This window comes from Syngnathus typhle, linkage group LG12 (genome assembly GCF_033458585.1).
Source record: "Syngnathus typhle isolate RoL2023-S1 ecotype Sweden linkage group LG12, RoL_Styp_1.0, whole genome shotgun sequence".
Taxonomy (NCBI): Eukaryota; Metazoa; Chordata; class Actinopteri; order Syngnathiformes; family Syngnathidae; genus Syngnathus; species Syngnathus typhle.
Window position 1 is genome coordinate 13,061,035 of NC_083749.1, and position 26,538 is coordinate 13,087,572.

Sequence of the window (26,538 nt, forward strand, 5' to 3'; positions counted from 1 at the left end):
CGGCTCCACTGACTACAACTTGAAGGCCCTGCAGCGCATAGTGAATACGGCTGGTAAGATTATTGGTGCTTCGCTCCCCTCCTTGAAGGACATTTACACCTCCCATCTCACCCGCAAGGCGACCATGATTGTGAGTGATGTGAGTCACCCCGCTCACTCTTTGTTCGAGCTTCTGCCGTCTGGGAAGAGGTACAGAAGCCTGCGCTCCCGCACCACCAGACTCTCAAACAGCTTCATACTCCAGGTTGTCAGGATCCTGAACTCGCTTCCCCGTTCTGCGTAGCGTTCTGTACTTTTACTGTCTGTATGCACACTGGCTTTTATTCGTTGTGTTATCTATTTATTTATTATTTATTGTTACTCTTATTATTTATTGTTTGTGCCTTCTTGTTTTTTATATTGCGTCGTTTACTTGTATGTCTATCGTGTAATATGTTTTGTCACCGTGGGATAGGGAAAACGTAATTTCGATCTCTTTGTGTGTCTCGGCATGTGAAGATGTTGACAATAAAGCAGACTTTGAGACTTTGACTTTGACAATTGCACAGGGGGCCAAAATTCAAAACACACTTCAGGTCGCGGGCCGAACAGAACAAACATTTATTGAACACACTAAAACTAACTTTTAACATACAATATAAATACAAACGGACAGGAATGTTATTCTGGAATAAATAAACTTAAACTTTAAATAACTTAAAATATCTTGATCTCCATAAAAATATATCCAGTTAAAATTATACAAGTTAGAAATTTGAACATGCTGCAAAAAAAACGCCTGAATAAATAAATTAAAATGGTGACAGTGCTTGTACTTCAAGTAACGTCCAATATTTCCTCAGTAACACGCAAATCGGAGTCCACCACACGGATGAAGATGACTAGCTCTGCAGTGTCAGTCATGTCAGTACTTTCATCCACAGCAAGAGAGTATGCAATAAAGTCTTTGCTTCTTTTACTCAACTGTGTTCTTAAATCAGTGGCCATCTCACAAACTCGATCAGCAACCGTATTTCTACTCAGGCTTACATTTGCCAACATCTGCTTTTTGTCTGGACACATGATGTCGCACACCTTGACCATGCAGCTCTTCAGAAATTCTCCCTCTGTGAATGGCCGGGCTGGTTTGGCGATCTCCTCTGCCACGATAAAACTCGCTTTCACAGCAGCTTCACTTTGTGATTTTGCACGGGTGAAAAACGTCTGCTGGAATGTCAGCTTCTTCTTTAATATCCTGATTTATAACAATTCATACGCAAAATCAACAAGGTACTGCAAACTCTTTATTTAGGAAATTACAAGAGTATTGTAGTATACAAACTGCTTATTTTAATACTGAACTTTGATGTCGTGTTTTTTCTTTAAATGTGCAGCGAGATTTGTGCTCCCTGAATATTTGATCACCGCATGGCAAGATTTACAAACTGCACGTGTCTTGTCCGTTGAGCCATCTTTTCTTTGGAATCCAAAGTGCTTCCAAACGAATGACTTGAAGCCTAAAGGGGAGCAAATTTCCTCGTCTTTTTGGACACTAGCCATAGCACCAGCCCAGGAGCCGCGTACTAGTTGTCGACTCCCCTTTCACGTGCCTGCTCTGCTCACAACACAACACGCGCGCACTGCTCCCGGAAAGAGGAAGCAAGCAACAATGAACTGGATTTCAAAATAAAGTCGCGTCTAATGTCCGAGGTCAAACACGGCGATATAAATCGATGTTTACGTTTAGCATCGATGCCAATAAATCGTAGAGCATTATATCGATTAATCGATGTGTATCGATGTATCGTTACACCCCTATTATCAAACCATCTGTGTCACTCCAAATCATTAAATCCTAGGGGCTATGGCTAGTGTCCAGAAATTTGCTCCCCTTTAGGCTTCAAGTCATTCGTTTGGAAGCACTTTGGATTCCAAAGAAAAGATGGCTCAACCGACAAGACACGTGCAGTTTGTAAATCCTGCCATAAAATATTCCGGGAGCACAAATCTCGCCGCACATTTAAAGAAAAGAGTTTGCAGTACCTTGTTGATTTTGCGTACGAATTGTTATAAATCAGGATATTGTTCTATATTTTTTATTTAAAAAAAAAGATCGATCGTAGAGCACTATATCGCGATATATCGTGAATGAATCGCAGCAGGCTTTAAGATATCGGCAAATATCGTATCGTAGTTCTTTATATCGATATTATATCATATCGTGACAAAACCCGCGATTTACACCCCTATTAAATCCATCTATCAAAATCTTCGTCCTTTATGTAAAAAACGCCGCGTGTGAGCTGCGCCGCTGACGTCGGAATTGTCGTCAAATGCAGTTCAAATTAGGCCTATATAATTATAAACAACAATTTTATCAAACAATCTGTCACTCCAAGTCATAAATCACATACCGTGATTTTCCACGCATAATGCGCAAAATTTGACTAATTTATTGTCCTAAAATCTGGGGTGCGCATTATGCATGGGTACAACAATTTTTGAAGAAAATCTCCCTCGAAATAAAACTTGAAATCACCTTTCTTCTTGTTTGTTGTCAATCGCGCATCGCATTCAGCCATCCTGCCCAACACACTCGGTCAGTAAAATTCATAATTGACGACACATCGTTTGATGCGATGGTGCAATCCTTGATGGTGTGTTATTGTCAAATATTGTTTGTTTTTTAATCTCCATCGCAGACCGGATATCATACGGAGGCCGCCATGACAGTATGCGCAGAACGGATGCGCAAGACACGTCAGCTATATAAAGAGCGAGAGTTCAGTTCTCTACCCATTAGTTTCAAGTCACAGTTTAATTAGCAGTTTCAATCAGCAAATAACAAAATGCGTATTACAGGTAATATTTGATTTCACAACACTTGTTCTTGTTCCTTTCTTCTCTGCTGTTCACTTCAAACACGCTCCATACGAACACAATGCCCTCGTATCAGACACTTGCTTGATCACCTGCTCGTTTGCTGTCACAATGTACCTTCCACAAATCCGAAACATTTCTTCGCTATCGAGTTTGCTAGCGCATGCGCAGTGATACTGACCGGCAGAATAACATCCGGTTGTTCCCGAAGATGATCTTTTTTCTGAAATAATTTTACGTTTACGGACTTAAGTAAGAGTCAAAATTTGGGTGCGTATTATACATGGGTAAAGGCTTTTTTCCAGCATCGACATGCCATTTCTAGGGTGCGTATTATGCACGGGGGCGTATTTTACATGGAAAATTACGGTAATTGAATCCTTTGTCCTTTGTGTAAACAACACCGCGTGTGCGCTGCGCACGTCAGTTGCAGTTCAAATTACAGTAATACCTTGCTACATCGCAGTTCGTTTATCGCGGTTTCACTACATCGCGGATTTTTCAATTTTGAAAATTTGTGAATAATTTCACAAAAGTCGCTCCTGAGTATAAGTCGCCCCCCCACCCAAACTATGAAAAAACCCGCAACTTATCGTCCGAAAAATACGGTACTTTAATAATCGACTAATATGTCGATTACTCAGTAAATCGGATAGGAAAATAAAATGTTTTAATTACCACCACTTTACTCAAAAACAGAAAATTATTTCAAATTAATAGTTCAGAAAACAATTATAATTCAGTTATTGATTTATATAAAAAAAAATTAAAAATACACAAAAATGTTGATTATTGTTTTCCAAAGTAAAACCAAACATTTTATTTTTACTACACATCAAAATCATCAATCTGCTATCATGGAGGACTACATAAATTAGAGAATATGTTTAGTTTAGAAGATAACATTTCAATTATTTGGAGAACTTTTAAATGAAAATGGTATCCAAACAGTTACTCAATTATCCAAAATAATTAGACCACTTTGACAATTGATTAATCGCTGCACCTTTGCTTAAACATATGAAATCAATTCTAATTCAAAACCATTTCCATTAAGACATCATCACGCTCCTGCAAAAGTAAACATCCTTCATGAAACAAGTACGGTCACATTCCCATGGATGCTCTTACCTTTTTGTAAAGCTGGACTGTTTTGGATACTTGTAGCTTTGGAAGACGGCTTGGATGAATCCCCATCAGAATCTTTGCTGGTGTCAATGGACACAATCACATCTTTCATCCCAGAGGACTTTTCTTGGGACGATATCAAATCATCTGTACGAAACAAGTTAAATTAAAATTTAATTCATTTAAACTCTCTTTAAAAATATAACATGAGCGTGAACAAGCTGACTGAACAAGCAGAGTGACTGAATAGAAGATGGCAGCGAGAAATGTCAGCATCCTGTAAATTGATGCGCGACCCATGTAATATAATGAGAGTACCGTTTTTTTCCGTGTATAGTGCGCCCCCATGTAGAGTACGCACCCCTAAAAATGGCATGCTGATGCTGGAAAAAAGCTTGTACCCATGTATAATACGCACCCAATTTTTATGATTTTTTTTTAAAAAAAAATATATTTTTTTTTTTTTTTTTTTTTTAAGTCCCAATGATCGTCACACACGCAGGGAGGCAATGGGTCCCGTTTTTATAGTCTTTGGTATGGTTTTAACTAGGCTGGATGTAATTTTTTTTGTTGGCGTTGATTTCTCCGACTGCCCGTAAACGCACCACCGCGCTCCGTGCGCATGGAGCGTGTTTGAAGTGAACAGCAGAGAAGAAAGGAACAAGGCAAAGTGTTGTGAAATAAAATATTACCTGTAATACGGATTTAGGTAGAGAACTGAACTCTCGCTCTTTATATAGCTGACGTGTCTTGCTCATCCGTTCTGCGCATCTGTAATGGCGGCCTCCGTATGATATCCGGTTTGCGTGTGTGCGAGAGCGAGAGAGAGCGAGAGAGAGAGCGTGCGAGAGAACGCTCAACCGTAGCGCGCCGCCGACCGCCCAACTGCACCGGGCTGGTCGTTTATTGTGACAGAGCCGTCGCTGAAATTTAGAAGATATTTTTAAAGTCCTGATGTACTTTCTAAAATTTAAGTGGACCTCAGTGCACACTGCGCAGGGAGCTTAATTTGGTGCAGCGCGCCGGGCGCTCACTGTCGCATTGCTTAAAGAGCGCCTTTGTGTTTTAGGATGAACAGCAAAGACCAAAGGAACAAGGAAAAGTGTTGTGAAATAAAATATTACCTGTAATACGCATTTTGTTATTTGCTGATTGAAACTGCTAATTAAACTGTGAATTGAAACTAATAGGAAGAAAACAACTCTCGCTCTTTATATAGCTGACGTGTCTTGCGCATCCGTTCTGTGCATTTTATTTCACAACACTTTGCCTTGTTCCTTTCTTCTCTGCTGTTCACTTCAAACACGCTCCATGCGACCGCAATGCTCTCGTATCAGACGCTTGCTCGATCACCTGCTCGTTTGCTGTCCCGTGCGCGCACGAAGCGCGGTGGTGCGTTTATGGGCAGTCGGAGAAATCAACGCCAACAAAAAAAATTACATCCAGCCTAGTTAAGACCATACCAAAGACTATAAAAATGGGACCCATTGCCTCCCTGCGTGTGTGACGATCATTGGGACTTAAAAAAAAAAAAAAAAAAATTTAAAAAAAAAATTAATTTTCTTTTTTTTTTTGTACCCATGTATAATGCGCACCCCCGATTTTAGGGCAATAAATTAGTAAAATTTTGCGCACTATACACGGAAAAAAACGGTACAGTGATCCCTCGTTTTGCACAGAGATGCATTCCAGAACCACTCACAAAAACCAAAAGTCTGCGAAGTAAAAATGGTATAAACATTATTTATAAATCTAGCGAAGCCACACACCCCAAAAATGACAGCACATTGTTTACAAACTCTAAAGAGGTCTATTACACAATTTGTACCGTGAAGAAAAACAGTTTGATACAATTTCATACCTTGTCCATGGATATGCGACACATCCAGTCCTTCTTTCAATCTCAAAATAACAGCACCATACTGAAAGTCAAAGGCATCACTGAGAGAAAGAACACAAAACAGGCAATCAAATCATAGATCTCAAATTGATTATGAGGGCTAAATATGAGAAGTATGAATCTAACTTTTAAGAAAGAAAACTTTTGTTGAAGGATACATTGAGATAACACTCAAACATATTTGGCTGAGGGATTATTAATTATATAAAGATTAAAATGGTTCAAACTTACTGAATCATACTGATGTACGTCTCCACATTCATCATGTCACCGTTTCTCCAATCATTTTTGAAACCAAGCACAAGAGTGTTGGGTTTTAGACGGCCTAAACCTGCAGCCTTAAGGGGAAATAAATATCTAGTTTAATCAACAATAGTAGCATTCTGCCATTTCAGTACACAAGATTTATCCTTGGAGTGTTGCCTTTTTAAATATTTAAAAATACCGTCGTTAAATCTCCCTTTGACTGTATCTGTTGATATCTTAAAAATAAAGGTAAAAAAAAAAGGATTTGGCTTCAGAGTTTTAGAGTCAAAACAACCCTCTAAAGCAGAGGTCACCAACTATATTTGACAGAGGACAGAAATTTTATTGGACCTAGGGGGCCAGACACTCAAACATTAATGAAAATCTAAGTTTGGCATGACAATTATTTTATATTTATTATTTACCGTATTTTCTGGACTATAAGTCGCATTTTTTCATAGTTTTCATAGGGGGTGCAATTTATACTCTGGAGCGACTTATGTGTGAAATTAACAACACATTATTATATACCGTAATTTTCGGACTAAAAGTCGCACCGGAGTATAAGTCGCACCAGCCATAAAATGCCCAAAAAAGCGGAAAAAAAAACAGTCGCTCCGGAGTATAAGTCGCATTTTGGGGGGCAATTTATTCGACAAAATCCAACACCAAGAACAGTCATGAACGAGCAACAACAGGCTAAACGATACCTATGCTAACGTGACATAAACACAAACTAAGAGCTGAGAACGGCCCTGACGTAAAATTCAGAGTTATTCAAAAAACTATTACATAAATAACAGGTTAATAAAACCATCTGCGTCACTCCATTCATTAAATCCATCAATCGTCCTTTGTCAACAATGCGTGCGCGCCGCTGACGGCTCTTGCACTTCAAAATATTCCACAGGCCCATATAACGATATATAAATTAAATATCAAATAACTATTATATAAGCAATAGTTATCAAACCATCTGTGCACTCTAAATCATTAGATCCATCGATTAAATTCCTCGTCCTTTGTTAACATCGCCGCGTTTTTTTTTTCACAAATTTTCGAAGTAAAAAAAAATAAAAAAGTGAAACCACAATAAACAAATCGCGATCTAACAAGGGATTATTGTAATTTGAATTTCAAGTGACGTCAGCGTTGCGGCGGTTGTTTACATAAAGGACAAAGATTTGATCACGAGATGAGGAAGATGACAAAGGGCCCCCGTGTACTACCGGCATCATTAGTGGCTTTGTTTGTAAGTGACACGGAGGACAAAGAGTTTGAAGGATTTAATGATTTGGAGTGACACAGAAAGTTTGAAAAACTATTATGGCTTTTACGCACGCCCGGTCCTACTCTACGGAGCTCTCTTGCACCTCCGTGGACGGAAGTTGGGGGCCGGCGCTCGGCCGGGTGGCTGTCTGGGGACGGTAGATGGGGATCGGAAATGGCTTTTACGCACGCCTGGTCCTACTCTACGGAGCTCTCTTTCAGCTCCGTGGATGGAAGTCGGGGGCCAGCGCTCAGTCGTGTGGCCGTCCGGGGACAGTGGATGGGGTTCGGACATGGCTTTTACACACGCCCGGTCCTATTCTGTGGCGCTCTCTTCCACCTCCGTGGCTGGAAGTACCACCTCCGGGGATGGAAGTCAACGCCGGTGCTTGGGGCCGTGTGGCAGTGAACTACCGTTTTTTTCCATGTGTCATGCGCTCCCATGTATAATACGCACCCCAATTTTATTTTATTAAGTCCCAATGATCGTCACACACGCATCTGGGTGTGGTGAAATTTGTCCTCTGCATTTGACCCATCCCCGTGTGATTTTGATCCATCCCCTGGGGGAGAGGGGAGCAGTGAGCAGCAGCGGCGCCGCGCTCGGGAATCATTTGGTGATCTAACCCCCCAATTCTAACCCTTAATACTGAGTGCCAAGCAGGGAGGCAATGGGTCCCATTTTTATAGTCTTTGGTATGGTCTTAACTAGGCTGGATGTATTTTTTTTTGTTGGCGTTGATTTCTCCGACTGCCCAGAAAGGCACCACCGCGATCAGTTAGGTTAAAAGAGAGGAAAGTGACGTGCGAAAAAGGCGGCTCTTTATTGGAGAGAAGTTGAAGAGGAATAAAAACACCTTTGGAAACCAAAACTTGCCCCCCGTCGTGACTCGGAGCCGCAACAAATGTTTCGGATTTGTGTAGGGTACATTGTGACAGCAAACGAGCAGGTGATCGAGCAAGCGTCTGATACGAGAGCATTGTGTTCGTATGGAGCGTGTTTGAAGTGAACAGCAGAGAAGAAAGGAACAAGGCAAAGTGTTGTAAAATAAAATATTACCTGTAATACGCATTTTGTTATTTGCTGATTGAAACTGCTAATTAAACTGTGAATTGAAACTTATAGGTAGAGAACTGAACTCTCGCACTTTATATAGCTGACGTGTCTTGCGCATCCGTTCTGCGCATACTGTAATGGCGGTCTCCATATGATATACGGTCTGCGATGGAGATTAAAAAACAAACAAAATTTGACAATAACACACCATCAAGGATTGCACCATCGCATCAAACGATGTGTCGTCAATTATGAATTTTACTGACTGTGTTGGGCAGGATGGCTGAATGCGATGCGCGATTGACAACAAACAAGAAGAAAGGTGATTTCAAGTTTTATTTCGAGGGAGATATGTGATGTCTCGTCCCCAGTTTTGCTATGTGTCTAGGTTGCCATAGTTTCTGTTTGCGCCGCGCCTCCCTTCCTGTGTCACCTCAATAAATGTAACCGCGGTCACCTGCCTCGTGTTTCGTGTTTTGTATTTAAGTCCTGTCTGCCCCTCGCTGCACAGATGTTTTGATAATATTATTGCTTATATAAGTTATTTGATATAAAATTTATATATGGGCCTGTGGAATATGTTGAAATGGCGCCGTCAGCGTGCACCCGGCCGGCATTGTTGACATAAAAGACGATCGATGGATTTAATGAATTGGAGTGACATAGATGGTTTTATACACGTGTTATTTATGTAATACTTATTTGAATAACTCTGAATGTTATGTCAGGCCCATTCTCAGCTCTTTGTGTTTGTGTCACGTTAGCATACCTATCGTTTAGCCTGTTGTTGCTTGTTCATGTCTGTTATTGGTGTTGGATTTTGTTGAATAAATCTCCCCCAAAATGCGACTTATACTCCGGAGCGACTTATATATGTTTTTTTTCACGTTGTTGTGCATTTTATGACGTCATATGATGGCGCCGCGGATGGCAGCCACGGTGAGTCGCTCTCTGTTTATTTGTCTTATTTTGTGTGTCTTCTGTGTCCTCTGCTGTCCATCCCGGATCACTTTTACCAGAGAAGCGCTGTTAAACATCGGACAGTCTTCTTCTGGTATTTTCTCTCCTGTTCTCTCCGATTCAGACTGTTTGTCGGAGATTCTAGCCGGAGCGGCGGTGCTGTACAAGCTAGCGCGACGACGGAGGCGCGGAAAACGAGCCGGAGCAGTCGTAAGGCTGAGGCAGAGAGGGTTCCGTTCTGCCCTACCGTCAATTCATCTGGCGAATGTCCGCTCCCTGGCGAACAAGATGGATGAACTGCTGCTCCTCACTTCAAGGAACACGAACTTCAGCAGATCCGCCGCGCTGTGCTTTGTGGAAACGTGGCTTAGCGAACGAACCCCCCACCATGCCGTGGAGCTAGCCGGGTTCAGGCTAACGCGAGCAGATCGCAGCGCGGAGCTCTCCGGAAAATCAAAGGGAGGTGGTCTCTGTTTCTACACTAATGAACGTTGGTGTACTGATGTCACGGTGTTGAAAGAGTTTTGCAGCCCTCTCCTAGAAACACTTTTCATAAACTGCCGGCCGTTCTATTCACCACGGGAGTTCTCCTCGATCGTCATGGCGGCTGTTTACATCCCACCACACGCACGTGCGAGTGAAGCCACGCAGATGCTGGCTGACCAGGTAACAGACATAGAGAAACTTCTACCAAACTCACTAATCATTGTTTTGGGTGATCTTAACAGGGCGAACCTCGCACACGAACTCCCCAGATACAGACAGCATGTAACGTGTCCCACCAGAGGGGCACAGACTCTGGACCACTGCTACACCGTGATGAAGGATGCATACCACTCTGCGGCTCGTGCGGCTTTAGGACTCTCGGACCACTGTCTAGTTCATCTGATCCCGGCCTACAGGCAGAAACTAAAAACGCTGTGGTGAGGACTGTGAGGAAGTGGACAGTGGAGTCAAGGCAGGACCTCCAAGCCTGCTTTGACTGCACCGATTGGGGAGCTTTCGAAGCTGCAACTTCAGACTTGCCTGAACTCACTGACACTGTCACATCATACATCAGTTTTTGTGAGGATCTGTGTGTGGAGACCAAGACCTTCTGCACGTACAACAACGACAAACCTTGGTTTACACCGAACCTCAGGAGGCTGCGCAAAGTCAAGGAGGAGGCCTACAGGAGCGGCGACCGCGACCTGTTCAGGCAGACCAGAAACACACTGAACCGAGAGGTCAGGAAAGCCAGGAGGTGTTACGGGGAGAACCTGAAGAGACACCTCTCTGCCAATCCTGATCCCTCAACGGTGTGGAAAGGTCTGCAGAGCATCACGGGCTACAAGAAACGAACGTCCTGTGGAGAGCCCAAGGCTTGCTAACCAGCTAAACAAGTTCTACTGCAGGTTTGATCGGTCCTCCCACACAACGGGACTTCCTGCAGCACAATCTACATACTCACCTCTCCCCACAACTGCTCTCTCCACACCTCTATCATCGTTGTCACCCACTCTCTCTCTTGCAGAGGCCGCGCCCGCACTCCAGGTCCGCGAGGAGGAAGTGCGCCAGATGTTCCGGAGGCAAAAGACCAGGAAGAAGTGTCACCTTCCTGCTTGAAAGTCTGCGCTGAGCAGCTGGCGCCCACCTTTGCACGGATCTTCAACCGTTCTCTGGAGCTGTGTGAGGTGCCCTCGTGCTTCAAGAGCTCCACCATCGTTCCAGTGGCCAAGAAGCCCGCCATCACAGGTTTGAATGACTATAGACCCGTCGCACTGACATCTGTGGTCCGGAAATCTTTCAAGAGGTTTGTGCTGAACCACCTGAAGGAGGTCACGGGCCCCCTGCTTGAACCCCTCCAGTTTGCCTACCGGGCAAACAGGTCAGTGGATGATGCGGTCAACATGGGACTACACTACATCCTGCACCACCTGGACACCGTAGGAACGTACGCCAGGATCCTGTTCGTGGACTTCAGCTTGGCTTTCAACACCATCGCTTCCGACATCCTCCAACAGAAGCTCATCCAGCTTGCGGTGCCTGCCTCCACCTGTCAGTGGATCACCAGCTTCCTGACCAACAGGCGACAGCGTGTGAGGCTGGGGGGCATCACATCTGACACCCGGACCACCAATACTGGAGCCCCTCAGGGGTGTGTCCTCTCCACACTGCTCTTCTCTCTCTACACCAACGATTTCTCCTCAGGTGACTCTCCTGTGAAGCTCCTGAAGTATGCAGATGACACCACTCTCATCGGACTGATCCAGGACGGTGATGAGACTGCATACAGACAGGAGGTGGAGCGGCTGGTCCACTGGTGCAGCCAAAACCATCTGGAGCTGAACCCGCTCAAGACCGTGGAGATGACAGTGGATTTCAGGCGAGACCCTTCACCACTTTTACCCCTCACTATCCGCAGTAATACTATTCTCTCCACAGACATCTTCAAGTTCCTGGGAACCACAATCTCTCGGGACCTAAAATGGACCGGCCACATAGACTCATAGTCCGGAAGAAGGCCCAGCAGAGACTGTACTTCCTGAGACAGCTCAAGAAGTTCAACCTGCCGCAAGAGCTTCTGAAGACCTTCTACACTGCCATCATCCAGTCTGTCCTCTGCACCTCCATCACTGTCTGGTTTGGATCGGCCTCCAAACAAGACAAACACAGACTACAACGGACAATCAGAACTGCAGAAAAGATAATTGGAATCAACCTCCCATCTATCCAAGACTTGTACCTGTCCAGGACAAGGAAACGTGCAAGGAACATCTCTACAGACCCTTCTCACCCAGTCTGTTTGAACTACTCCCCTCCGGACGGCGTTATAGAGCTCGGTACGCCAAAACCAGCAGACACAGAGACAGCTTCTTCCCCCAGGCTGTTGCTCTGATGAACTCACACCACTCATAGAGTCTCAGAGTCATTACTGTGCAATAACATCCTGCTCTTCACACCTTTTTGAATTTGTCTACACTGTTTTTGCCATTATTCACATGTCCTGAGTGTTGTTAGTCACCTAAATGTTGAACAGAGGGTGTGTTTTTACCGAAGTCAAATTCCTTGTTTGGCACGCTCAAACATGGCGAATAAAAAATCTTGAATTTTATGGCTAATGTGACGTATATTCCGGAGCGACTTTTAGTCCGAAAAAATACAGTATTTTTTCCATTTTAGAACAAAACTGAAGGCATTTTAGCCTTTATAGTCTCAGTTGTTTTCTGTTATTTTAGTAAGGAGCACATGATATTTTCTCCTTGATCATCGTCACAGGCCAGATTGCATAGTCCGGCGGGGCTGATTCTGCCCAGATCACCACTTAATGATCACTACCAGCTCAGTGGCCTAGTGGAAGAGTGTCCGCCCTGAGACTGGAAGGTTGTGGGTTCAAACCCCGGCCGGGTCATACCGAAGACTGTAAAAATGGGACCCATTGCCTCCCTGCTTGGCACTCAGCATTAAGGGTTGGAATTGGGGGGTTAGATCACCAACTGATTCCCGAGCACGGCACCGCTGCTGCTCACTGTTCCCCTCTCCCCCAGGGGATGGATTAAAATCACACGGGGATGGGTTAAATCAGTGCTTCTCAAATAGTGGGGCGCGCCCCCCTTGGGGGGCGCGGTGCTATTCCTGGGGGGGCGCGTGTGACCCTGGGGAACAGGCTTTTTTTTTGGCAGTACTAGAATAAAGTGTAATTGCGCGTTTACTACAGCAGGGGGCAGTGGCGCTCTCATTGTTACTTCTGTCACGTTTGCGACAGTGCAACATTTTACGACTTACAAGACAAGTTAGGATAGTCACGGTGGGGAGGGGGGGCGCGAATAGTTTTCTTCTTGCTAGGGGGGGGCGTAACAGAAAATAATTGAGAAGCACTGGGTTAAATGCAGAGGACAAATTTCACCACACCCAGGTACTACTTACCTATGTTTCCCTTCCATATCGATCCGTAGATTTACTCGAAACATGAACAGAGCAGCCTATTTTGACATGAAATAGCCTCGCGCGTATAGCAGCTATCGTTATAGCATTAGCCATCCGCAAAAACCCATGACCCTCAGCTCGCAATCTCCCATGAGCCTCAGCAAAGTGTAAACAATCGCGTTTCTCAAACGATCTCCTATAAAATGATCAGAACTGACTAAAGTTCGATCTAACGCATTGGTACTACTTACCTATGTTTCCCTTCCATATCGATCCGTAGATTTACTCAAAACATGAACAGAGCAGCCTATTTTGACATGAAATAGCCTCGCGCGTATAGCAGCTATCGTTATAGCATTAGCCATCCTCAAAAACCCATGACCCTCAGCTCGCAATCTCCCATGAGCCTCAGCAAAGTGTAAACAAACGCGTTTCTCAAACGATCTCCTATAAAATGATCAGAACTGACTAAAGTTCGATCTAACGCATTGGTAATACTTACCTATGTTTCCCTCCCATATCGATCCATAGATTTACTCGAAACATGAACAGAGCAGCCTATTTTGACATGAAATAGCCTCGCGCGTATAGCAGCTATCGTTATAGCATTAGCCAACCGCAAAAACCCATGACCCTCAGCTCGCAATCTCCCATGAGCCTCAGCAAAGTGTAAACAATCGCGTTTCTCAAACGATCTCCTATAAAATGATCAGAACTGACTAAAGTTCGGTCTAACCCATTGGTACTACTTACCTATGTTTCCCTTCCATATCGATCCGTAGATTTACTCGAAACATGAACAGAGCAGCCTATTTTGACATGAAATAGCCTCGCGCGTATAACAGCTATTGTTATAGCATTAGCTATCCGCAAAAAAACATGACCCTCAGCTCGCAATCTCCCATGAGCCTCAGCAAAGTGTAAACAATCGCGTTTCTCAAACGATCTCCTATAAAATGATCAGAACTGACTAAAGTTCGATCTAACGCATTGGTAATACTTACCTATGTTTCCCTTCCATATCGATCCGTAGATTTACTCAAAACATTAACAGAGCAGCCTATTTTGACATGAAATAGCCTCGCGCGTATAGCAGCTATTTGGTGACGCCCCCTGACTACAGTTACCGTAATGTTGGGAAGCGATGCGACCTTGTAATTTACTAGTCGTACTAAAACGTACCAAAACATTTTGGCAGAGCACTGTGTACAACCAGTATGGATCAACAAATTCATCACTTGATCCATATATAAGGCGCACAGGAATATAAGGCGCACTATCAACTTTTGATAAAAATGTAGGTTTTTAGGTGCGCCTTATAGGGCGGAAAATACGGTAACTTTTTATAAAATTTTCAGACTTAGTTAACTATCGTAAATACACATTTGTAAAACTACATCTCACTTTGCCACAAAATCGTTTGTTGCTGGGTAATTTAGTTGCCATGTGTTCCTACCTGGAGGAGGTACTGACTTCCCTGCCTCATGTCTTCTGCGAACACTGGTGTGTAGAAAGCCTTTGTTTCATTCTTGAGCAGCCAGCGCTGATACCGAGACTGGTCTGTTGCCAGATCTTTAAAGTTTGGCCTTCTATAACCCTGTGAGGTAGCAAAGACAAAAAAATAACAATAATACTATTTGTACGAAATACTTAGTGATTGACTGTGTGTAATGCTAACATAATCTGAAACATTCTTAAATGCATTTTCAATTTTTTTTATTAAGTGTACTGATTAATGTTGTAAATGCGTCACAAATATACCATGTGATAGATACTAGTATGTGTAGGAAATTGAATGCCATAAGGAATTATTTGCTCACCGTTCGAATATGACCACAGATCATCAGACCCACATTCTTAGTAAAGCTGTGGACCAAGTCCAAAAGAGCTGGACGGGAGTTAGGGTAACCAGTCATCACCAGACACTGGGGTCTACATACAAAAATAAGCAAAAATGTGCATCATTGCTCCCCCCCATTTTACTGTGGTCTAGCCTTGGAGTGGGACATGAGGGGTGGTGGATGAGTGGGGGTGGGTATTTAAAGTAGATTAGCACAATCAAAGCAAATATGTTAATCTCTTTAGGATTATAAATAGGTGATGAGAGGACATGTGAATGAACCCTGAAGCCACACTAATTATTCCGCCTTTCATAGTGCTTATTAGCTCTCATCTGAACTGGGAATTGTAGAATGACAGCTTCAGATGTTAATTTGATTTAACCATACAACAGAGATGATCCAATCCAATGATCTGTTAATGCGCGCTTACTTATCTTTTATACCTGAAATTCTTAATGTGGTCTTCTACTCCACTGAGGTGTAAAGTGTGGGTGAGAGCCTGATGGTAGGTCAAAGCCTGGGTCGATGAGCCCCAGTTCACATCTGGACAGGAGAGAGCATGCATGCAGAAAAGCGCATTGGAGTTAGGAAGTGTGTTTGTGGGTCACCTCGCTGAGCCACAGGCAATCTGTCCCATGTGGCGTGATGGGCAATAAGAAAGCCTTTTATGTATGTGTAGCTGCATGTCAAACTGTGTACACACAGGCCTGCATTGCATTTGTAGAGGTTGCAAGGGCACTGCAGCGTGACTGTCCAGTATTGTGTCAGGACTTGCAATTCTTTTTGGTGATTGGTATCAGTAAAGATCAAGGCCATAATGCTCATCATAACATTTTGCAATGTCAGGATTCTGAATAGCTGCAGTAGAGTCAAAATAATGATCCATTATCCAAACTGCTTATCTTCACAAGGGTTGTGGGGGTGCTGGAGTCTATCCCAGCTGACTTTGGGAAGTAGGGAGGGTACACCCACATTTTCACCAGCATTATTAGTGCAACGGAATGTATTGTCTGCCATATGTGAGCAATATGTAACATTAGTAACTTGTTAGCAGATTGAGCCATTCATTACTCAGAGCCCCTCTACGTACTATTATAAATGAATAAATGACTTGTTGAGACTTTCAGGTATAGTCAGAGTGGGAGACCTTCACTCACTGGCAGACTAAAACAGAATAACATTGATTTGAGTACCACTCCTCGAAGTGGAGCCAGTGCAAGGAAGTGAATCGGAATTGCTTAGATTTCTGCATAAATTGATCATAAACTGTGGTTTGCTTTTAATTCATATCATAAAATAAACACTGCCTATATTGATACCATTCAAACAATTGCAGTATATATTTTCATATTGTTGTTTTGAGTTTAGCAAAATCTCTCACTAGTCATACGACAGGGAGGAGGGAAAAGTACTAGTAAGTGAACCCTTGGCTTTAATAACTCCTTCACCAGTCATCCCAGGAATCTTGCTAATCTAATTAGTAAAGAATTAACCAAAACGTATCCTGATCACATCTGATCTAGTACATCTAAAGGAAATATTTGGTTGAGGTTATTGCTGTCAAAATGACGGTGAATCATTTATCAAACTAAAAAAAACCTGACATTTTCCTCCATGTCCTGTGAATCTTTTTGCGATAAAAAAATATGAAAATTATTCGTTTAATGATGACAGGGGCACAGTGGAGCGCGAGTTAGCATGTCGCCTCACAGTTCAAAAGTGCAGGATTAGATTCCGTCTCTGGCCTTCCTGTGTAGAGTTTGCATGTTCTCCCCATGGGTTTCCACCGGGTTCTCGGCTTTCCTTCCACATCCCAAATACATGAATGGTAGGGTAATTGGGCACTCTAGATTGACTTTCGGTGAGTGTGAATGCTTGTTTGTCTATGTGTACCCTATGATTGGCTGGCAACGAGTTCTGGGTGTCCCTCGCCTACTCAGCTGGGATAGGCTCGGGTACGCCTGCGACCCTCCTGAGGAAAAGTGATTCGGATCATGGATTTTAAGAAAATTTAAGATGACATACTTACCAGGCTTTTTATAGCTGACATAAATATAGAGTCCCAGAACAATGACGTTGGTGAAGAGAGCAGCCCACCAGTTGATGACAAACATTACCACGCAGCACAGTACAGCTCCCGCAAGCGAAACCCACATGTTGTAGTATTTGAAGCTGGGACGCCATCCTGTGATATCAATGCCACAAAGTCACAATTCAGAACAAAGACAGTAAACCAAATGCTAAAATATTACTGGTATATCCGCATATAAACCTCCGCAAAACTCTTGTGTTAAAATGATTAAACGAATTATTAGAAGTCAAACTTGAGTAGGTTTGTCAAATACACCACCAAGAAAAAGGACTAGACTCATTTTCAACAAATAGGAATTCAACATGAGAAACGTTTTTTATTTTCTTTAATGAATTATGACCATGAACTGTAAACAAGTTACAAAGAGCATGGAAAGAGAGTATCTTGATGTTGTATGTACTTGGGTTAAATAATGAAGGGTATCAGTCTGTTATACATGAGCTCAGAAAGTTACACCTGCTATTTAAGACCATAATTACTCACTCAGCCTAGGGGTAACACAAAAATGGAAGAAATAGACTTTTAGTGATGGGACACAGTGATACTGCGTTGTTATAGAATGACTAAGGCTACAACCACAACACATAAAGGGTACATTGACCATGTCACTTCATTCACTACAGTATTATGTAACAATCCCCTAAGTGATTTTGGTAATGGCGAGGCTAAGATTTTACATACAAATAGTTTTTGGAAAGGTGGTAGAATCTTGTGAGGCAGTAAAGGTTGGTCTATTTTCTCAATATTAGCCTCAGATTGAGCCATGTACCATTTATATGCTGGTAAATACATAATCTGCTCAGTAGAATTAAATGCAAGACAGGGAATCTGTACCTGGAGCACAGCTAGCGCTCTGGGGTTAAAGGAGAAAAAGAGCATAGAATTTAATATATACAATGAAAAATCCATCTTGGGCGCAATATGCGTTAAGGTGAGATGTTTTAAAACAAACTATTATAAAAAGTTATTTGCCAAGTTTTCATCATCCTTGTCCTGCGGTTGGTGTTGATTTTTTCCCAATTTCTGAATGCAACTGTTTACTATCTGGCTTAGACTGAATGACTCATTGCCCCATTTGAAAAATGTTTTAAGTTTCTGAACAGAACTTTCTTCAAAATTGCTGTTCAATAATTCAGAGTGCACCAAAATCAGTGCTCCAAACAGGTCATGGTGCATCAGTGAGTCATGTAGTACAGATAGTAACAGTTCAAGCACGAGCTTCTGCAGAGCACAATGTGAGTATGGATGGGTGTGTGAATGGCTGAATGTGAGGATCTGTAAAGTGCATTGAGCACCATATGCTGTAGATAAAAGCACTACATTAGTGGACTCCATTTGTGGTTTACCTTTCTTACACAGCTAAATAAATAAATTAATTAATAAAATAATCCATGAAACAGCAAGGCTGCATTGCAATATAGAGAGGGAAAAATGTGTGTATGTATGTATGTATGTATGTATGTATGTATGTATGTATGTATGTATGTATGTATGTATGTATGTATGTATGTATGTATGTATGTATGTATGTATGTATGTATGTATGTATGTATGTATGTATGTATGTATGTATGTATGTATGTATGTATGTATGTATGTACAGTGCCTTGCGAAAGTATTCGGCCCCCTTGAACCTTTCAACATTTCAGGCTTCAAACAAAGATATAAAATTTAATTTTTTTGTCAAGAATCAACAAGTGGGACACATTCGTGAAGTGGAACGAAATTGATTGGATAATTTAAACCTTTTTAACAAATAAAAAACTGAAAAGTGGGGCGTGCAATATTATTCGGTCCCCTTGCGCTAATACTTTGTAGCGCCACCTTTTGCTGCAATTACAGCTGCAAGTCGCTTGGGGTATGTCTCTATCAGTTTTGCACATCGAGAGACTGGAATTCTTGCCCATTCTTCCTTGCAAAACAGCTCGAGCTCAGTGAGGTTGGATGGAGAGCGTTTGTGAACCGCAGTCTTCAGCTCTTTCCACAGATTCTCGATTGGATTCAGGTCTGGACTTTGACTTGGCCATTCTAACACCTGGATACGTCTATTTGTGAACCATTCCATTGTAGATTTGGCTTTATGTTTTGGATCATTGTCCTGTTGGAAGATAAATTTCCGTCCCTGTATTCGGCTCCATCCATCTTTCCATCAATTTTAGCCACCTTCCCTGTCCCTGCTGAAGAAAAGCAGGCCCAAACCATGATGCTGCCACCACCATGTTTGACAGTGGAGATGGCGTGTTCAGGGTGATGAGCTGTGTTGCTTTTACGCCAAACATATCGTTTTGCATTGTGGCCAAAAAGTTTGATTTTGGTTTCATCTGACCAGAGCACCTTCTTCCACATGTTTGGTGTCTCCCAGGTGGCTTGTGGCAAACTTTAAACGAGACTTTTTATGGATATCTTTGAGAAATGGCTTTCTTCTTGCCACTCTTCCATAAAGGCCAGATTTGTGCAGGGCACGACTGATTGTTGTCCTATGGACAGACTCTCCAAGCTCAGCTGTAGTTATCTGCAGTTCATCCAGAGTGATCATGGGCCTCTTGGCTGCATCTCTGATCTGTCTTCTTCTTGTTTGAGAGAAAAGTTTGGAGGGACGGCCGGGTCTTGGTAGATTTGCAGTGGTCTGATACTCCTTCCAATTCAAAATAATTGCTTGCTCAGTGCTCCTTGAGATGTTTAAAGCTTGGGAAATCTTTTTGTATCCAAATCCGGCTTTGAACTTCTCCACAACAAATCTCGGACCTGCCTGGTGTGTTCCATCGTCTTCATATCAAAGAGCAGGTGCATTTATACCAGCTATGGGCAAACTACGGCCCGCGGGGCACATCCGGCCCACGGGACCGTTTAACCCGGCCCGCCAACCCTGAATAAATTGTATTATTAATTTTTTTTTGGGTCATTTTGCCTGCAATGACTGCGCATTTACTACCGGAAGCCGTGTCAGAAAGCTCGGTGCACACTCACAAGTGCGTGTACGAACTCAGTAGTACGGACATAGCGCACTCGCGCTCTATTTGTATCAGTGCCGAATTTAGAGCGTGGGCTGTGACGACAGCATTCTTGTAATTCGCGTGCTGAGAGATTTGAGATACAGTTTTACGCTAAAGCCACCCACAAACCTTCCCCTGGAATCCTTCCATTAAAATGAGTCGCCCAAGGAGGTGGACACTGAGTGCCGAGTGTTTAAAAAAAGAGTGGCCAATTTGGCTCGACGTACGCGACGTTCAGCCACATGATCAACATCAACCCGTCACAGATCGAGGTAAACGGACCAACACCTCGGATCTCTCCTAAGAATTGCCACAACAAATTTTACTCCAGACTATGACGCACTAACAAAAAAGGGAGACCAACAACACTGTTCCCACTGAAAATGAAGGGGAGGCTCTCAAGTTTGTTGTAAAAAAATGCATTTAGAATATGATTTGTACAAATAGCAGGGATTGAAACTAGCGACCACTCATTTTCAAACAATGAAGGATGCTCAAGGACATTGATGCACCACATGTTTGCAGCTAATCTTAACCTGTTAACCTGTTCTTAAGGCTTACTTTAAGGAAGTGTTTCCCGTTACCTCACCTCTGTTACCAGGTGTTTGTGAGTTAAAACTCTGCTCTGATTTTCAGATACCCCTCACCGTGTTGCCGTTTTGATTACTTTATTTGGACGTATGCTTTCACCGATTCTTCAAGATGATATATTTGGTCAGAATGTTTGCCGTTTGATGAGATCTCATAAAATAAACATCTTTCATTAATCTGACCTGCAGGCACTGAAGTGATGGAGACTGCTATTCATAATAACAGTGTCGTATTTTATGAGAATCACTGAAAGCAGTTTTTTAGTGATTTTCTTTTTTTTAATGCTGTTAATAAATTAATTTGTTTTCCAAAAACTTTTTTTTTTAATATCCATGCTTTACTACCTACTAACCTACTAAAGGCCAAAACCTTTTATGCAATGACCTTTACAGGTCGTTTATATTACTTCACACAAACACTACATCCATCTGCTCCTGGTTCGGCCCTCCGGTCGGAATTTAGAACCCAGTTCGGCCCGCAAGTCAAAAAGTTTGCCCACCCCTGATTTATACGGAGACTTGATTACACACAGGTGCATTCTATTTATCATCATCAGTCATTTAGGACAACATTCGATCATTCAAAGATCCTCACTGAACTTCTGGAGTGAGTTTGCTGCACTGAAAGTAAAGGGGCCAAATAATATTGCACGCCCCACTTTTCAGTTTTTTACTTGTTAAAAAAGTTTAAATTATCCAATCAATTTTGCTCCACTTCATGATTGTGTCCCACTTGTTGATTCTTGACAAAAAAATACAATTTTATATCTTTATGTTTGAAGCCTGAAATGTGGCGAAATGTTGAAAGGTTCAAGGGGGCCGAATACTTTCGCAAGGCACTGTATGTACCGTACTTTTCGGACTACAAGACCCGTTTTTACATAATTTGGGTGGAGGGGCGACTTATATGTATTTTTTCAAAAATTAAAAAAGAAAAGAAAAGTGAAACCACGATAAACGAACCGCGATGTCGCAAGGGATTACTGTAATTTGAATTTCAAGTGACGTCAGCAGCGCGACGCGGCGTGACGCAGCGGTTGTTTACAAAAAGGACAAAGATTGATCACGGGATGACAAAGATGACGAAGGGCCCCACGTACTACCGGCATCATTAGCAGCTTTGTTTGTAAGTGACACGGAGAACGAATAGTTTGAAGGATTTAAGGATTTGGAGTGACACAGAAGGTTTGAAAAACTATTATGGCTTTTACGCACGCCCAGTCCCACTCTACGGAGCTCTCTTTCACCTGAGTGGGTAGAAGTCGGGGGCCGGTGCTCCCCCAGGTGGCTGTCCGGGGACGGTGGATGGGGCTCGGTCATGGCTTTTACGGACGCCCGGTCCTATTCTATGGATCTCTCTTCCACCTCCGTGGCTGGAAGTCCACGCCGCCACACGCCTGGAAGTTTGTTTTGTTAAATACAGAGCCGTTTACCAAACCCACGTCTTTCCGTGTACTTTGTTAACACTACAATATAGTTATATACTAGATCTGTGGAATAACGACGAGGCTGACGTCAGGGCGCACGTTGTTGACAAAGGACGAGGAATTTGACCGATGGATTTAATGATTTGGAGTGACACAGATGGTTTGATAATATGATTGCTTATATAATAATTATTTGATATCTAATTTATATATCGTTATATGGGCCTGTGGAATATTTCTAAGCGCAAGCGCCGTCAGCGGCGCGCACCCATTGCTGACGATCGATGGATTTAATGAATTGGAGTGACACAGATGGTTTTATAAACGTGTTATTTATGTAATAGTTTTTTAAAATAACTGATTGTTACGTCAGGCCCGTTCTTAGCTCCTCGTTTGTGTTTTTCACGTTAGCATTCCGTATTGTTTAGGCTGTTGCTCGTTCATGTCTGTTCTTGGTGTTGGATTTTGTCGAATAAATTGCCCCCCAAAATGCGACTTATACTCTTATATATGTTTTTTTTCACATTTTTGGGCATTTTATGGCTGGTGCGACTTATACTCCGGAGCGACTTATAGTCCGAGATTACGGTTATTTATGTAATACCGTTTTTCCCAAGTATAATGCGCAAAATTTAACTAATTTATTGTCCTAGAATCTGGGGTGCGCATTATACATGGGTACAAAAAAAAAAAGATTTCTATTATTATTATTTTTTTTTTCTTCTCTGCTGTTCACTTCAAACACGCTCCATACGAACACAATGCTCTCGTATCAGACGCTTGCTCGATCACCTGCTCGTCACAATGTACCCTACACAAATCCGAAACATTTCTTCGCTATCGAGTTTGCTAGCGCATGCGCAGTGATACTGACCGGCAGAATAACATCCGGTTGTTCCCAAAGATGATCTTTTTTCTGAAATAATTTTACGTTTACGGACTTAAGTAGGAGTCAAAATCTGGGTGCGTATTATACATGGGTACAGGCTTTTTTCCAGCATCGACATGCCATTTTTAGGGTGCGTATTATACATGGGGGCGCATTATACATGGAAAAAAACGGTAGTTTTTTTTAATAACTCTGAATGTTACGTCAGGCCTGTTCTCAGCTCTTCGTTTGTGTTTCTCTCACGTTAGCATACCTATCGTTTAGCCTGTTGTTGCTTGTTCATGTCTGTTCTTGGTGTTGGATTTTGTCGAATAAATTTCCCCTCAAAATGCGACTTATGCACTGGAGCGACTTATATTTGTTTTTTTTCACGTTATTGTGCATTTTATGGCTAATGCGACCTATATTCCGGAGTGACTTTTAGTCCGAAAATTACGATATGTACATGTTTACATGTATATATTTAGATGAGAGGAACTTATTTCAAAGTAAATCTTATCTTGAAAAGAATGAGCTTAAATTACTGTATTTTTCGGACTAAAGGTCGCTCCGGAATATACGTCGCATTATCCATAAAATGCAAAAAAACATAAATTGCTCTGGAGTATAAATCGCATTTTGGGGAAAAATCCAACACCAAGAACAGACATGAACGAGCAACAACAGGCTAAACACAGATACGCTAACGTGATATAGACACAAACGAAGAGCTGAGAACGGGCCTGACGTAACATACCATCTGTGTCACTCCAAATCATTAAATCCATCGATCGTCCTTTATGTCAACAATGTCTGGTGCGCACTGCTGACGGTGGCTGCACTTCAAATCATTCCACAGGCCCATATAACAATATATAAATTATATATCAAATAATTATGATATAAGCAATATCATTAAAAAACCATCTGTGTCACTCCAAATCATTAAATCCATTGATCGTCCTTTATGTCAACAATGCCGCATGCGCGCCGCTGACGGCGGTTGCATTTCAAATTATTCCACATGCCCATATAACGATATGAAAATTATATAGCAAATAACTATTATACAAGCAATAATATTATCAAACCATCTGTGTCCCTCCAAATCATTAAATCCATCGATCGTCCTTGATGTCAACAATGCTGATGGCGGTTGCACTTCAAAATATTCCACAGGACCATATAAATATAAACAAGAATTTTATCAAACCATCTGTGTCACTCCAAGTCATTAAAATCCCGTGATCGAATCCTTTGTCCTTTATGTAAAACATCGCCGCATATGTGCCGCGACGCAGTTGCAGTTCAGATTACAGTAATCCCTTGCTACATAGGGGTTCGTTTATCACGGTTTCACTACATCCCGGATTTTAGAATTTTGAAAATTTGTGAATAATTTCACATTTAAGTCGCTCCTGAGTATAAGTCGCCCCCCTACCCAAACTATAAAAAAAACGCGACTTATCGTCCGAAAAATACGGTATATTACAGTTTTTTCGTAGGGCCGTTTTGACTGTGAACCCACGTATGATTGCGTCATATTATCACATATAAACAAAAAAATAATGGCTAACTACTATTGAAATCATAAGCCAGTACATATTTTTTCAACAGATTTTTTTATTTGTTTTAAAGGGGGGGATTGGTAACAAAACAAATCTTACATTATCTAGTTACGCAGTGTTGTTAAAAGTCAGGACAATATGCAAGAAAACTGAAGTCGACACATGACTTGACTTCACAGGCCACACAAAATAATGTCGTGGGCTGGGTCTGGACCCGGGGCCTTGAGTTTGACACCTGTGATTTATGAATAAATGAACGTCACCATCATCATTCCTGTTATAGCACATTTACACGCTTTATTACCACATCCGTGAAACCTACCTTTAGTGAATTCCATTTCAAAATAAGTGTGTTTATGCTATTAAATTGTCACTATCTTACTCAATAGTAAACACACTTAATTTAAAATGAGTTGTTTATTGAAGTGTGTGTGCCTATACAAGTAACTGATAGTGTATGGGTGACAGACGCTTGATTTGTGTGCAGGCAGCGTGGGATTGATTCCCGCTCAGTGGTGGTGTGCATGTGAGTGCAATTGGTTGTTCGTCTCTATATACGACAATGAACAGGATAAGCGGTGTTGAAAATGGGTGGATGGATAGATGTGTCTACAATGTATTTGAAAATGATGTGCATCTCTCGTTGTTCTCAACATTTTCTGCTCAAACTTCAGTTATCTGCAAATCTTCCTTCAACATATCAATAAATGTTCTCTTTGCCTCCTACTACCATTTCCAACATTCATGTGCTAATATCTACTGTTCCTCCTTTGCACAGCCCCAAATAATTTCCATCTTCTTTATCTTGATCTGTAAACCTTCCAGTCAGTAGAGAAGTAATCATTATTTTAGAATATGCTCTCAATGCCTTTTAGGAGAAATACATTGATTTTCACACAAAGGAAATGTTTAAGAGATTTCTACCATAACAGCTTTGATACTGCATATTACAATAGATCACATTTAAAGTAGTTTACTTATCTTCCTATAACTTACCCGGGGAGTTAGCCAATGAGGCATGGAACACCGAAAAGTTGATCAATGCATAGGAGGCCAAGAAAAAATTAGAGATGATTGGGGCAATTATGTTCAGTTCAGCTGCAACGAAACAAAACATAGATGACCAGTTGTTCACATTCTTTAACACAGTATTGCAATGTTCACATTATGTAGCATCAATAAGACACTTTCTGAAAGACTCTTTTTTTATAACATAGCGAGAATTTATCTGTCACAAACTCCGCATGTTCAATACACAATGCTAAAAAGGTCTACCACTTCATTTGTCCATATTTAAGCCCAAAACACTACTCCACCATCTCCTGTCAATGTTGTAGTCTTACTATAACATGATCATCTACTATATATCCATTCATTCATATTCATTAGTTAATGAAAATAATTACTTGTGTATTTCTGAGCCTGCTGTAGAAGGTGTACATTTTAAGAATTTGACCTACAGTACAAATTTGCACAATACAGACCAATCGTAATAACTTTTATTGATGAGGTCATCATATCTTCCCAAGTGTGACAAATGGCTTCAAGCACAGTGACCACAAAGCAGCAAGAGTAGGGTTCTGGGATGAGAACGGCAAATGTGGAAAAAACACTGAAAAGTAGCCCGGGGAGTGGGACATTATATATATATATATATGCCCCCCTCCCCCCCTACTTTTCAGTGATATATATATATATATATATATATATATATATTAGGGGTGTAAATCGCGGGTTTTGTCACGATACGATATAATATCGATATAAAGAACTACGATACGATATTTGCCGATATCTTAAAGCCTGCTGCGATTCATTCACGATATATCGCGAT

At 41.9% G+C, this 26,538-nt stretch overlaps 1 protein-coding gene across 3 annotated transcripts in view; it reads right to left on the bottom strand.

Annotated features, from left to right (window-relative positions):
* Nucleotides 1-26,538, bottom strand: part of slc12a2 (solute carrier family 12 member 2) — a 133,076-nt gene that overhangs the window by 29,040 nt on the left and 77,498 nt on the right. For all 3 annotated transcript variants that reach the window (XM_061293726.1, XM_061293725.1, XM_061293724.1), the window contains 8 exons: nucleotides 25,701-25,802; nucleotides 17,196-17,351; nucleotides 15,610-15,709; nucleotides 15,146-15,257; nucleotides 14,782-14,922; nucleotides 6,119-6,225; nucleotides 5,849-5,928; nucleotides 3,991-4,134 (listed from right to left, as the gene is read on the bottom strand). In XM_061293726.1, the coding sequence (XP_061149710.1) occupies nucleotides 3,991-4,134; nucleotides 5,849-5,928; nucleotides 6,119-6,225; nucleotides 14,782-14,922; nucleotides 15,146-15,257; nucleotides 15,610-15,709; nucleotides 17,196-17,351; nucleotides 25,701-25,802 (942 nt within the window). The remainder of the gene's footprint in view (nucleotides 1-3,990; nucleotides 4,135-5,848; nucleotides 5,929-6,118; nucleotides 6,226-14,781; nucleotides 14,923-15,145; nucleotides 15,258-15,609; nucleotides 15,710-17,195; nucleotides 17,352-25,700; nucleotides 25,803-26,538) is intronic.